We start from the raw sequence: 14,294 nt of genomic DNA on the forward strand, positions 1-14,294 counted from the left end.
AGTTCTCTTTTTTGGTGGGATCCTTGTCTGGTTTTGGGCAAAAGGATTTGTTACCCAGTCATTAAAATGATTTACTTTGTCAGTTTCCTAGAAGTAAAATTAATAGACTTTACTAAGACTTTTCAAATGACTATTAATTATGCCTGTTACTCTTTCACTCATCGGCACCTCTTGTTTGATCTGATATACAAAGTAAGGTTGGGGAAATTATATATTGTTATAGTTTTGTCAATACCATCTTCTTATTAAAATGTCTTTATCTTAATAACTGCTTTAATCATGACACTGGAGTTGCCAATTTAGTTTATTCAGGTAATGAAAAACATTCATCATAAAACTCAATAGGTAAGGCCAATCGTCATTGTCAAATCCCTGAGCAAAATAAGACAAGTAAGTGATCAGAAAAAAATCTGATTCATGTTTTCAATTCAATGAGCATGTTAATACTCATCTTCACTTAGAAATCTTCTAAGACAGATAAAGCATAGAGCTTTGCCTTAAGCTTTTCATTAGGATAAGGTAAGGTGTCAGGTTCTTATCAATATCTACACTTCCTTTGCTTTCACCAGAAATTTCTCCAGAAATACCTTCTCTGACAATAGTTAGGGGCTGCACAAGATAGTCTTAAATAAAAAGTAGTAGTTATCAGTTCTCTTGTTCCACTGTATAATGCATATTAACTTAGAATATCCTGACATGGAATATCTCATTCATCACTTCATCCTTCATCAAAAAATGTATGAACACAGGGAAAGACATGAGGCTCTACACTGGTTTTAGAATTCTTTTATTAAAAGAAGCTTCACTGACATCATGACTTTGAATTTTTTTCCATTTGTTTGGTGCTGTGGAGAATTTTCCCAAGATAAAGCATCATACCAAGATTTGGAGTGAAAGCCATGGTTTTTTGTTTTTGTTTTTGTTTTTGTTTTTTTAAGGTAGAGATAGGCATTTGTACAAGAGAGGTGGAAAAGAAGAACCAGCATGACACTATGCTCTCACATGTGTTCCCATGCAAGTTAGTTCTAAGAAAGAATATATATGAAGGTTAAAGATTCTGGAAACTGAGCTCCTTAAAAAATATCCATGCCCTTCTGTTCCTTGGAAATCTTTATGTACCTTCAGGATATGTGTCCTTAGTATGGAGACTGTTAACTTAAGGAATGTATTTCAATAGTCCATGAAAGCTACGTACTTAATCAAAGATAGGTCCCAAGTTAGCTTCTGTCAGGTACAAGTAGGAGGTCCATTGGAGGACCCCAAGGCCCTCTAAGTTGGAGGTCCTCCTATATAGGAGATGCCTGGACACATGAATGCAAAGTCCTACTGCAAACCCACTGTCGAGATATAAACCTTTGCTGTGTTCAGCCACTGAGATTTTGGGATTGACCTTCCAGCACTTGGCCTACCCTAATGGAGTAACTGATGATGCTAGATAGGTCTCACTACTGCAGAGGTGAAGTGGCCTTTGTATAACTGAGTGTCCAGGTAGACAATTGAATGGGAGTCACAACCAGTATATTGGGGATAGGGCAGTGATAGGGAGAGCTGGAAAGGAGCCAAATCAAAGAGAATAGACTACAGGTTGTACCAACTATGGGCTTCATATCTGATGCCAGCAAAGTTCCTAGGAGTGGAGCCAGAGAGCTACCCTCAGTGGACACAGATAACACACTTTTATGGTGGCTTTATCACCTTCTCTTCCCCAGTACTACAACAACACAAGTTCTCATACATCCAACACCATTTTGAGGAGGAAGAGGAAACTCTAAAAGTCTGTTTGTGTAAAGAGACCACCTACTCCACCCTTGATAGGAAGTGGAACTTTCTTTTTTTTTTAAGATTTTATTTATTTATTTGACAGACAGAGATCACAAGTAGGCAGAGAGGCAGGCAGAGAGCGAGAGGGAGAAGCAGGCTCACCGCTGAGAAGGGACCCCGATGCGGGGCTCGATCCCAGGACCCTGGGATCATGACCTGAGCTGAAGGCAGAGGCTTTAATCCACTGAGCCACCCAGGCACCCCAGGAAGTGGAACTTTCAACTGAAGAAGCATTTAAACTGAAAGAAGACGGTTAGAATTGGAAGAGCCCAAGATATCTTTAATTGAAAAATCCAAGATTTCCCATTACCCAGAGTCATGGATAATAACTGATTTTTTTTTTTTTTTTTTTTTTTTTTGGAGATGGGCACATTAATTTTGTGTGGGTGAGTTTGTGACCCTGATGCTTTTTTGCTTTTTATGCTATAGTTATGAAATCTAGTTCAGATTAAAAATAGATGTACAAAAAGTTTTTTAAAGTGCACATCTATAAATAAAACATAATATTTCAGTACTTTCTATTTCTGAAATTTCAGTAATGGGAAGGAGTGCATGATCCTGTCCATGGGGACAGATTCCCCAGAGATGTCGCTCAATACTAAATAGCAAAGTACAGAGCATTGACAAACAGAGCAGTTTCTTTCTGCAAAACCACTTTATTAATGACATACTTTGTCAAACTGTTATGTGTGACTCTTCCACTTCAATATACCTTGACTAGGAGGATAATTGATTAGCAGTTTTTACCAAGACCACTGAAAAGAATAGAACTTTAATTTCACTTGACAGATTGTTAAATTGGGCTTTTATGCCACCTGGTTAGTTCAAGCCAATTATTCTCGTGAATTATAAATATATAACTGCTACATAATATAATATCTTTTAAAACTTGAAGTCTCAAAACTTCAAAAAAAAATTATGGAAGTAGATTGTCCTAGTGTGTGAGCTACACACCAGGATCAAAGAGCTGTACTGGAAGCTTTTTGGAAGCTTTTGGAAACTGTATTAACTGATTCAGGCCACAAAGACTCCCTTCTTAGGGTATGCTCATCAAATTCTGTTTCTAATGGTGATGGCTTTTCACTTAGAGATTCACTCATACTTTCTCCCAGAGCTCCACCTTGTGACTAGTGGCGGCTTGTTTCAAGGCAGTTGGGTGTAATAATTAAAAATGCACACTCTGGGGAGGCCTTGAGATTCTCCCAGTTCCTCTCTATCACAAGACCTTACTTAATCTTCATAACCATCTGGTATTTTCCACTTATGAATTTACTGGATTTTTCTCACTTTTCTCTCATCAGGAAATAAGTGACATAAAAACAAGTTCTCATTAATTTGCTCACCCCAATACATACATCCAGTTTCTAGAATGGCACTTGGTTCTTAATAGGAATGCAAATGAGCATTTAGATAATGAGTAAACTTTAAAAATTTGATTATGAAGTCACTTTTCCATGATGAGAAATTCGTGAAGGAAAGTCAAATCTGTGATATTTAATTTATGGACAGTGTCATGCTATTAATCATTATTTACCAACTGCACTGACTAGTCCAACACAAACAGAGATGGTTCTTAAGAACCATAGTTTACTAAATAGAATACTTCACATAAATTTGTTTATATAGCAAAGGTAGCTAGATTATAATTGGAGAGTCATTTATTTAGTACTTCTCAATATATTTTCTAGTGTGGTTCTAATGGTACTGTAATTCACATCTTCATTTTTTCTCCTTTAGATTTAAATTATATTTTATATCTTTCAGTTGTTAGGAGAGTTATGGATTACTTTATACCTTTGGTTTTAATAAAGGCCATGAGTCTTAATGATAGTGAAATTTTAATAAATTCTTTTAAGCTTATCTATATTTTAAAGTATCAAACACAGTCATCATTTAGTAATTGAAGGTTTTAGGCCACATTATTTAGTTGCTTATGCAAGTGTGTTGCTAACCAAGATCTTTCCTATTTAAAGACAGGTCATTTTTCTTCTTTAGTTTGAGAAGTCAGAACTAATAAAAACAAATATCACCCTAAATATTAGGTTAGAGCCCAGAACATGTGAGTTTTGAGTTTAGAAATTGGTTTTCTAAACCCTGATGTTAAAGTGACTAAATTAAAAAACAAACAAGAAACCTCTCAGAAGACTTCAACTTTTCATCTTATATACAAGCATAGAGTTTTATAATTTGTTTCATTTCCTCTCTTTTTTGATGGAATGAGTGTGAGTAAATGTCTGAATAGGTCAGATTAGTTTGAAAATTATTTTAAAATTTCAGTAGAAACATAGTAATACAAAACCTATTATTCACATGGGTTTGAGAGTCTTCATAGGGAGTTACTTTTAATAGTTCCTGTTTTCCGACTAGTAACCATTGTATAATTTCCCCGTTTTAAGAATAGATCACAGTTTGGGGAAATGAATAAATCAACACCCATCTGATTTGGTTACAGTTCAAAACCAGTAATCAGTTTAAGAATAATTAAAATAGTGACACAGTTCAAATTATAGTGGCCTCTGGTTGCAAAGGAAAATGGGGGGGGGAGACTCCTCCTAAGTCTTTACTTATCGTTAGGGCTGTGGCATTCTCTGAATTCATTGTTATTAGTCAGTCTTCTCAAGATCACAAATGAGAATATTTTCTTCCAAATGTACTGTGCTGAAGTTGGTTGTAGGGTAGTAAGGATTCCCAAATTGTGCAAGTCTCCTGAAGACACCTCTGTTGTGCTTGTATATGCAGAAGGAAAGTGTGGAAAGTGCCAGAATCACTATCAGTGTGAGTCCTACTGCAAGAGGTACAATACTGTGACTTGGTCCTGAGATAAGATGAAAAAAGGAAAAGTTCAATGACAATGAGTTAAGATAGATACTATCTCATAGTTACTTTCTATATTATTATTTCTAAGAGAAATCAAAATGTTCTGTACTGTTCAAACCTACCTTTTCCTGAATGCTCCTTTACTGCATGAATATCTAAAACAAAAACAAAAGAAAAAAAACTGAGATGAAAATTTTCTGTTAATTCAGCAAAATTATGTTATTATTTATAGCAGGGCTTAACAAACTATGGCTCATGGATCAGATCTGGTGCTTTGTTTTTAAAAATAATGTTTTGTTGGAACTCAGCCACACTCATCCATTTATGCATTGTCTGTGGCTGCTTTCATGCTACAAAGGCAGCGTGACAGGGACTATATGGCCACCAAAGCCTAAAATATTTACTGTCTGGCCCTTTACAAGAAAATTTTGCTGACCCCTGATTTATTGTAATCATTATTATTGCTCACAAACATATACCCAGCTTTTTTTTTTTTAAGCTGAAAAATTTCCATCCGGTTTCAGCACTGTGCTGCAATAAAAATATGAATAAAATATAGTCCCTGCATGCAAAGAACTAAGTTTTTTTTTTTTTAAATATTTTATTTATTTGACAGAGAGAAATCACAACTAGGCAGAGAGGCAGGCAGAGAGAGAGGAGGAAGCAGGCTCCCTGCGGAGCAGAGAGCCCGATGCGGGGCTCGATCCCAGGACCCTGGGATCATGACCTGAGCCAAAGGCAGAGGCTTTAACCCACTGAGCCACCCAGGCGCCCCAAGAACTAAGTTTTGTTAAGATCTGAGATGGAGTTTGTCCAGCAATGATAATCTCTTTAGCCCCATGCAAGGATTTAAAAATCATCACATTCTCACCTTTGCTATCTCAAGAATCTCAGGAAATGAATAATAGCTCCTCCACTCAAAAAATTGGAGAGTGCCTGTTTGAGGACTTTCTACTGTAGAAAAGTGTCTCTTTCAAGTAGACTGTATCTATAAATTTGAGCCCTGCTATTTTTAATCTAGGTAAAGATCCAGAGGAATATGTAGAGAATAACTCAGAGGAAGATCAGTAAAGGGGTTGTGAGTGGAGAAGTGCCTAGGTGCAGTACTTCTGCCCATTCACTCTTACAGACTTGAAACATTGTCACCAACAGCAAAACCACATTTTTGTGATTTAAAAATAATACTGGGGGTGCCTGGGTGGCTCAGTGGGTTAAGCCGCTGCCTTCGGCTCGGGTCACGGTCTCAGGGTCCTGGGATCGAGTCCCACATCGGGCTCTCTGCTCGGCGGCGAGCCTGCTTCCCTCTCTCTCTCTCTGCCTGCCTCTCTATCTACTTGTGATCTCTCTCTGTCAAATAAAAAAATAAATTAAAAAAAATACTTTTAAAAATAATTCTGCACACTTTTTCATAATACAATTGAAAACATATTATGTGTCTGTGTGAAGATACTTTTTAAAGAAAGACTGTAAAAGAGTTTTTATTCTCTGGATGCAGGCAGTGGGCAGATACAGAAGAAGACTGTAGAGTCAGAATATTTGGAACATGGTCCTTGATGTAGCCCCAGTGCTTTTCTCATCTGTAAAAAGGGAATATTATATCTCTTCCAGAGCCTTAGGAAGTTGCTGTGAGGGATGAAAGAGGTGTCCTCTATATTATAGGAAGATTTACAGCCCTGTACAGACATGAGGTATTTCTGATTTGGTTTTAAAATTAAATGCTATTGATCACTTGGGCACACTAGTTATTAGGCTTAGTCATGTTTTCCACACAGAGTTGCTATCTAGGCTACTGGGGCTTGAACGTTCGTGCCAATACCTACCAGTTTTTTTCTCCTTCATTCTGCCCCAGTGTCTAATTAGATCACAGAAACCTGACGATTTTTTCTTCCTCATGTTCCTAGTTCTATTGCTCAAATTACAACTGCCTCCCTTTACATCTGGATGAGTGTGATTCCACTGCAGGTGTCTACAGAGCACATAGGGGTTCTGTGTCTTCTTCCCCATCAGGTTCAGCTCTTAATACTGGTGCTCTCCGTGAATGGATCCTACATTACTGCCCAGTTTTATTCCCATCACCACCCAAGGTGAGCCCTTGACTCTATCTATGCTCATTGTCAACTGCTGCCTTTGGTCATACTGGGATTTTGTCAGATGTGCCTTCCCTTCTCTATTCTCTTTATCTCTTGAGATGCTAAAACCTTCTCTCTTCTCAGAAACCTTCACCAGCAGCCGGGACCACACCAATTCCTCCTTCTCTGCAATGCGAGTATCTAGAAATGTGATTATTATTAAAAACACATTTCTAGGTGCCTGGGTGGCTCAATGGGTTAAAGCCTTGTCTTCAGCTTAGGTCATGATCCCAGGGTCCTGGGATCGAGTCCCGCATCGGGCTCTCTGCTCAGCAGAGAGCCTGCTTCTCCGTCTCTCTCTGACTACTTGTGATCTCTGTCAAATAAATAAATAAAATCTTAAAAAAATCATTAAAAATAATAAAAAATAAAAACACATTTCTACTGTTAATGATCATTGTTAACATCCTATCTTAGAAATCTCTGTATTGTTTGCAACTGACTAGAATTTTCTGGCTTAGATTTCTAAAATTATTATTTCTTTTTATCACCACAAACTATGTAGCTCAAGACAAAGTTAAAATATGACTTTTGTGGGGCACCTGGGTGGCTCAGTGGGTTAAAGCCTCTGCCTTCGGCTCAGGTCATGATCTCAGGGTCCTGGGATCAAGCCCCACATCAGGCTCTCTGCTCAGCAGGGAGCCTGCTTCCTCCTCTCTCTCTGCCTGCTTCTCTGCCTACTTGCGATCTCTGTCTGTGAAATAAATAAATAAAATCTTTAAAAAAAAAAGAAGTTTCCTTTAAAAAAAATATGACTTTTGTAATATAGTATGGCTAGCAACACAGAATCACATCTACTCACCCACAACAAGAATACCTAAGGCCTAGATTATTTTTTCTGGGACTGAAGATGAATCTTAAAATTTCTGAGTACCGGTTGCCAGAATAAGGGCTGTTGGTTAACACTGCTAGTTCCATTTTTTTTGAGGTTAAACTGCTTTTTTGCCCATTAACAGCTAGGGAGACACTGGAAAGTCATAGTCTTTATAATGATTTTTTTTTTCCTTTGTATTAGAGAAACAAGGAGCGGAAATGCCCTCTGACTTGTTTGAAGTTGAACAAGATGATAATGTTAGATTCTATCTGAATAGTCCCTGAATACTTGGATTTTCAAAGCTTTAAATGCTACAGAGGTGGGTCAACATTAGTCAGGGTAGAATCAAAATGAAGAATTACCCTCTGGCTTTACCCACCTGCTCCCATTTTGCATATAAATCCTTTTTTTTCTTGACATGGGGATAACTGCCATACTCCTTCTGCGATCCTCAGGGCAATGCACAGATGGGGTTTGACATGATCCATCTCTGGCTTCCGAATGCCCCAGTTTGACTGATCTGTGGGAGTTCCATCAAACCACTTTATGGTTTCATCTGTGGAAAAATTGTTGACTTACTATGAATTATATGTACAATTATCAAATATACTAAGACTGGAGTGAGCCATAAAAAGCAGCTCCTCAATTAATGAGATTGTTTCCTTACCTGGTGCATGCAACTCTTAGGTACAGTCATAAACTCAACATCACAAGGCAGGTATTAGTAAAGTTGCCTTATGAACAGCTTTCTATTTATTTTAGATATATTGTTCTAATTTAGTTCATTTAGAATATCATCTTTCTAAATATAACAGTTTGAATTTTGAAATATTCCCAATCATTATAATCAATTTAAAGAAATCATTTTCAGTCCTAACTCCTATATCATTGCAAAATAGCTCACTTTCTAAAATAATTTTACAGTGAATATCTTTAAAAAGCAAGCACTGGGGTACTGAAGGATGGGGGCAATGAGTCCATCCATGTGTAAGCAATAATGGTGGTGCATTGTCTGAAAGGATTTATTTATTTATTTATTTTAGAAGGGCCATCTGTACCCCAATGTTTATAGTAGCAATGGCCACGGTAGCCAAACTGTCTGAAAGGATTTAAAACCAATGATAAAAGGAACTAAAAGTTGGTCATCTTTTTATTTTCACAATGAACTAGAAATTCTAAACAATGTCTCTGGTTGCAACACTCCTCCTTATCAGAGTGGACCCACCCTCCCCCTTGGCATACCACTGTAGTAAGTTCTCCATACCAATTAAGATAATTTTCTTTACAAGTACTTTAAATAACCATCAATTATATAGAGAGAAGAATGTCACGCTCTCATTTGATAACAAACCCTGGTTTTTATGAGAATCAAGTAATTCTAATGGCACAATTTATCCCTGAAACACTTCTATAACTCTTGTGCTTTTATAACATTGAGGAATAATCTGGGTATTTTCAAATAAATAGGGTTTTATTGTCTCTGACCAAGTCTGTGAACACAAGTTTCCATCCAAGAATCTTCATGATGTGAAGGTAAGTATAAGATAAACTTATTGTTTGCTTGTTTCCATTTTTGGTATTGTGGGATTATTTCACAAGACCCAAGGGTATAGCAAAGGGTTGGCAATATTGTCTTTGGAAGAAATGGCTTTAGGATTCATGCTATTGACCACCATCAACCTTGATCACCCACCATGTATTTATTTATGCCCTCTCCTTTTCTCTACCCAAATCACTTACTGTCACCATCAAACTGAGCATTCAACCAAACCATCTGGACAGAAGAACCAAAAGCAAAAAGCTCTTCTAGGAGAAATGAATTTTCATCCTCATCCTTGATTGTTAAAAGATTAGACCCTACAAAAGAGATAAGCAATAAATAAGCAAGCATTTGTGTTTATGTGTAATACTGTTAAAAATACAGTTTAAAAATACAGTTTAAAAAAGTCTCCTATATCATAATTTGTAAAGTTCAGTCTTTGCAGAGTGAAAATTTCTGTTGTAAATAAGTGATTTTTGATTAAAAATTTAAAAGTTATGCCACATTTATTAAAAGACACAAGGTTGTACATAAGAAGTCAAAGCATAGAATGTTAATTTTAGGAAACTTTAAAAATTTGTAATTCAAATGCATTCAAAAGGAACATTTTCTTGGGGAAGTGTAGTATTCTGAAACATCATCTTGGGTTTTCAAATTCTATCCTGGACATTGAATTTCATAGATAAACCATCCCCAAACAAGCAAATTCAATAGTATTTATTTTTTCAATTTTTTTTTTTTGTTCCTAAAGTCACTAAATAATCAGACAAATGAAGAAAACCACATTGTTTACTGAAATGTCAAGAAGGAATGCATTGAAAGCATTTTACCATCACAAAAGAATTACCTTCCTTTTTGCAAAATTCATGAGCAGCCTCAAAACTCATACTGTTTAGGACTGTAGAAAAACTGTAGCAATTACTTTTGAATTTTATCCAGGGAATAGATGTTTCTGAGCACAACTCTGGGTGTCCAAATGGTTTTGTTTCTATGAACAAAAATCAGTTATGATTTTAGGGTGGTGATTGGGTTCATTTATTAAGATAAACATTGCATTAAATTCTATGACAGACTAAGATAAATATGTGTAATGAGATTTTCGTGATAATACTCTGAAAGAGTGGGCTTAATATAAATGATTATAAAAGCAAGACTGGTTTGTAGCATTTCTGGCAGAAATAATCTTTACCTACACATAACAGGGTATATTAATGCATAACTTCTTAGCATTAGTTTGGGTGCAGCATGGGTGAGGGTGGTTGTCTTTTGTGTTTATAATTGGTATCCTAAAGGTTGGAAAAACTGGGGAATGTGATTCATAGAAATACTGGAAACTGAATGAAGTCCGTAATAGGCACTTCCAAATGTACAAAATATGTTCTGGGCAGTGCTGAATATTATAGATTTAGCAAATCATTACCTGCCAATCAACCTATGAGGGAAAATAATGCATTCAGGAAAATAACATAGCATAACAAAACATCATACGTAACTAAGGGAAAATTCAGGTAGACTTTGCTTCAGTGGTCAAGCATGAGAGTCAAATCCATGCTGAGATCCTAATTGTGTATGACTGTTGGCATGTTACCTATCCTCCTCACACTTTGGTTTCTTTATCTATAAAGAGAGAGCTAACAAAAACATCTTTCTTACATGAGAAATTTATTGAAAAAATTTTTTTTTCTTCCAAGTAATCTCTACACCCAACATGGGACTCAAACTCCTGACCCTGAGATGAAGAGTTGCATGCTCTACTAACTGATCCAACCAGTGTGTCCCTACACCAGCAGTTTAAATGAGCTAGTGCCCGACACTTCTTAAGTACTCAATAAATGCAAGACTATTGAAAAGGGAAGGATAAGTTTTATGGTATTTTAGAAGCAGAGTTATCTTTTCCTTCATACATGCTCTTAATGCAGGTTTCCAGCCTGATTTCTCATCTCTCCTTATATGTACCCTGTCATGCAGGCAAACCACAACACCAGCTTTGCTTTATACATGTCCAATCCTTTCTTCCTTCCATGTCTTTGCCCAAACTTTCCTTTTCAGAATGCCTCTCCATGTCTCATCATTGTCTGACTACCTCCCGCCGGTCCCCATAGTAATGTCATTCAAGAAGTCTTTCTACTTATTCTCAAGTGGATATGATGTGTTCTCTCTCCTTCTAACCCCCACAACACTTGCTACCTCTTTTCCATCATTTGGTAGCCCTGCCTGGTATAACAGTTATGTGCCTGAACATCACCTAACAGACCAAACAGAGGCTTCTTGAGGGCAGATACTTCTTGCTACTCTTACTCAGAGCTCCTGCTTAGCACAGTGCCTTGCACACAGTAGGTTCCCAGTGTGTCTTTTGCTGAGTTGAATAGAATTGAACCTACCAGTAGGTACATGACAAATTGCTCCTTGAAGAAATGACTCACAGGCTGTGCTACTCCAGCGCCCATTGGTGTCAGCAAAAACACAGTCACCCAAGATGGATGACTCATCATCTTTCCAAAAAGTGAAGGAAGATTTGGATCCATCAGACCAGTCAAAATTAAGACCATTCTGTGGAGGGAAATTGAGCCATCATTTCCTTGCTAGGACTGCTGGTGGCTTTGCCCATTGCTGTTTGAGCAGCCCTTACTTCAAACATAGATTTATATTTCCACATCTAGACTTCTTTTTCAGGGAGTCTAGGACAGCTTGTGAATTTGTCCTGACAAAAAGAAATAGAATTATCTGTCACAACAGTATCATTTTTGGCTTTGAGAATCCTTGGTTCCCTACCACCATAACTTCCCAGTAAGCAATTGGAGTGAAGTTGATCAATATCTTGTTGTTGACACCAAAACAAATTTCAGATTGATCAAAGATTCATACATGAAACTGAAAACCTAAGTGCCTAAGAGAACTTGGCTAAATATTTTATCCTTTTGGTGTGGGGAAAATCTTTTCAAGTCCGATACAAAATCCAGAGGCCATAATGCAAAAGTGACTACATGAAGTTAAAACATTCTGTAATGCAAAAATACAATATACAACTGTAAAATACCATTCTCTCACCTATTCCCATGCCAAGGATTAAAATTTTGACAATACCCAGTATTGATAAGGATATGAAAAAATGACATCATAGTTGTTGGCATGTAAGTCAATACAAACTTTTGGTGGGCAATATGGCACTATCTCTTAAAATTTAAAGTGTGCTTAGCAATTTCACTTCTAGAAATTTATCCAACTTGCACAAAGATGTTTGTATTATTGTAGTTGTGAAAAATTGCAAAAAACCCCCAATTTCTATTCAGGGGAGAATGATACGGTATATTCTTATGTAGTGCTGTCCCAAAGAATGTGTTAGAATTTATGTGCTCACATGGAAAGCAGTACCAGGTATATTAAACAAAAAGCAAGTTTAAGGACAGAACATGTAGTATGACCTCATTTTTACTTAAAAAATGATATAGATATTAATTCATTATATATATGTATACATATATATATGTGCATATATAGAAAATTTCTAAATTACACACAAGAAACTGTTTACAAGTAATTCTCTTTGGGGAGTAGAACCAGAGGTTGGGATAGAATAGATAGATTTTACTTTTCAGTACTTTGAACACATAACGCTTTTACTTAAAAAAAAAGAGAAAACTTAAAATGTCTTCCTTTCCAAAATACATCCCTAGAGGGAGAGAAAACCTACATATTAAATTCCAAGGGGGTACTGAATTAATTAATAATCACATTTCTAGGCAGGAAGCATGATCCATTTTTCTTGGGGATTTCTTAAATGCAACAAATTACTCAAATGCAGGTACTTGACTTTAAGATGTGTTCCATTGCCCACATGAGACAGGATCCCCAGATGCTCAGAAAATTTCAGAGAACCTTTGAAGGGCATTAATTCTCAGAAATTAGGCAAATGGATGTAAACTCTTAAAAAGGTATATACCTATAATTTGTAGTCATGGATTCTTCATAAGGTTGGTCAGTAGTTATTCTATAAAGCAATTAGTTAAATGTTACATTTACTATAGTTTCTGGGAATTTTTTTGGTGTCAGTTTTAGTGGCCATATGACAAGGAAGCAGATATGAAACTTACTTATGCAGGGATGTTCCAAGGAATTTAAGATACCTACGTCTGCAGTGAATAGTCCAATCCAATGGGCATGTCCTATCCTGTTGAGGATAACAGTGAGGAAGGACTGGTGATACTGATCTGTAATGCTGGCCAATTCTGCTCCATGCATTAGGCAGGTTTTTATTGCTGTATACCAAGTTATATTTGCATTAATTATTTTATAAGTTCTGTTCCCATATTCCAAGATATTGGGGACTGGATACATATCAGATGTATTTACACTGTGTCCAGAGGTATCTAGAACAAGAACAAGAGAAGTCATTTTTAGCATCCGGTTGAGAAAGGGGGAGGCAAATCTTAGTTTGGATCCCTGTCATAAGGGCCCATTCTGTGGTTAACATCAGAGTTTTCCTTCCCAGAACTATTTCAAAATGAGGATAATACCTGAAAGCATAGGTGATGCTTAAGAATGAGAACAGTTAGGAGATTTAATGCATGAGTGGCTTTAAAAGTATACATATATCGTTAACTACTTCTAGATTTCCTCTTTTTTTATTGCCGCTTTTTAAACTGACCACTTTTTGATGGAGCTGATCTCCTTAGGCAGGTTTTATCCCACTACCTACACCCAGCCTAACACATACTGCTCTGGCAGAACTTAATACTTACTAAGAGAATACTGACGTATATTATGTTATCATATACAATGTTGCAAATATAATTTTACAAGTATATATTATCAAATACCACCATTTATTAAATTTGAGATTGCATGATAGTTGTTATCATGTTTAATGTTTACATGTATAAATTCTAAAAATAAGTTTAAAAATTACATTAATAAACACTTAAAATATACACAGTTCCATAAAGACTTACTATTAATATGTCACCTGTCAGCGTCAAGATTTACAAATTAAAAGGCAAGGTTTTCCCAGACATGATCAGTGATGCTTTCTTTTTCATGAGTGACAGATTATGTGACAGTGAAGCCTGTGTTTTTACATGCAAGGCATTTCCTCTTTAATATGTGGACTTGCCTTTTTGTTCTATACTGTATTATGTACTAGGATAGGCTAGTTTTAGAAAATCCTAAACAGAAA

General features: G+C 36.4%; 1 protein-coding gene across 4 annotated transcripts in view; it reads right to left on the reverse strand.

Moving 5' to 3' along the window:
* Positions 1–3,640: 3,640 nt before the first annotated feature.
* The window catches only part of PLA2R1 (phospholipase A2 receptor 1), a 127,004-nt gene continuing 116,350 nt past the window's right edge, over positions 3,641–14,294 (reverse strand). For 2 of the 4 annotated variants that reach the window (XM_046019572.1, XM_046019571.1), the window contains 7 exons: positions 13,250–13,488; positions 11,503–11,671; positions 9,969–10,109; positions 9,322–9,438; positions 7,961–8,137; positions 4,761–4,793; positions 3,641–4,636 (listed from right to left, as the gene is read on the reverse strand). In XM_046019572.1, the coding sequence (XP_045875528.1) occupies positions 4,425–4,636; positions 4,761–4,793; positions 7,961–8,137; positions 9,322–9,438; positions 9,969–10,109; positions 11,503–11,671; positions 13,250–13,488 (1,088 nt within the window). In that variant the 3' untranslated portion in view covers positions 3,641–4,424. Of the gene's footprint in view, positions 4,637–4,760; positions 4,794–7,960; positions 8,138–9,321; positions 9,439–9,968; positions 10,110–11,502; positions 11,823–13,245; positions 13,489–14,294 lie in introns of those variants that run through there. The other 2 variants (XM_046019573.1, XM_046019575.1) reach the window with 2 other exon arrangements.

Source organism: Meles meles, chromosome 9 (assembly GCF_922984935.1).
Source record: "Meles meles chromosome 9, mMelMel3.1 paternal haplotype, whole genome shotgun sequence".
NCBI lineage: Eukaryota > Metazoa > Chordata > Mammalia > Carnivora > Mustelidae > Meles > Meles meles.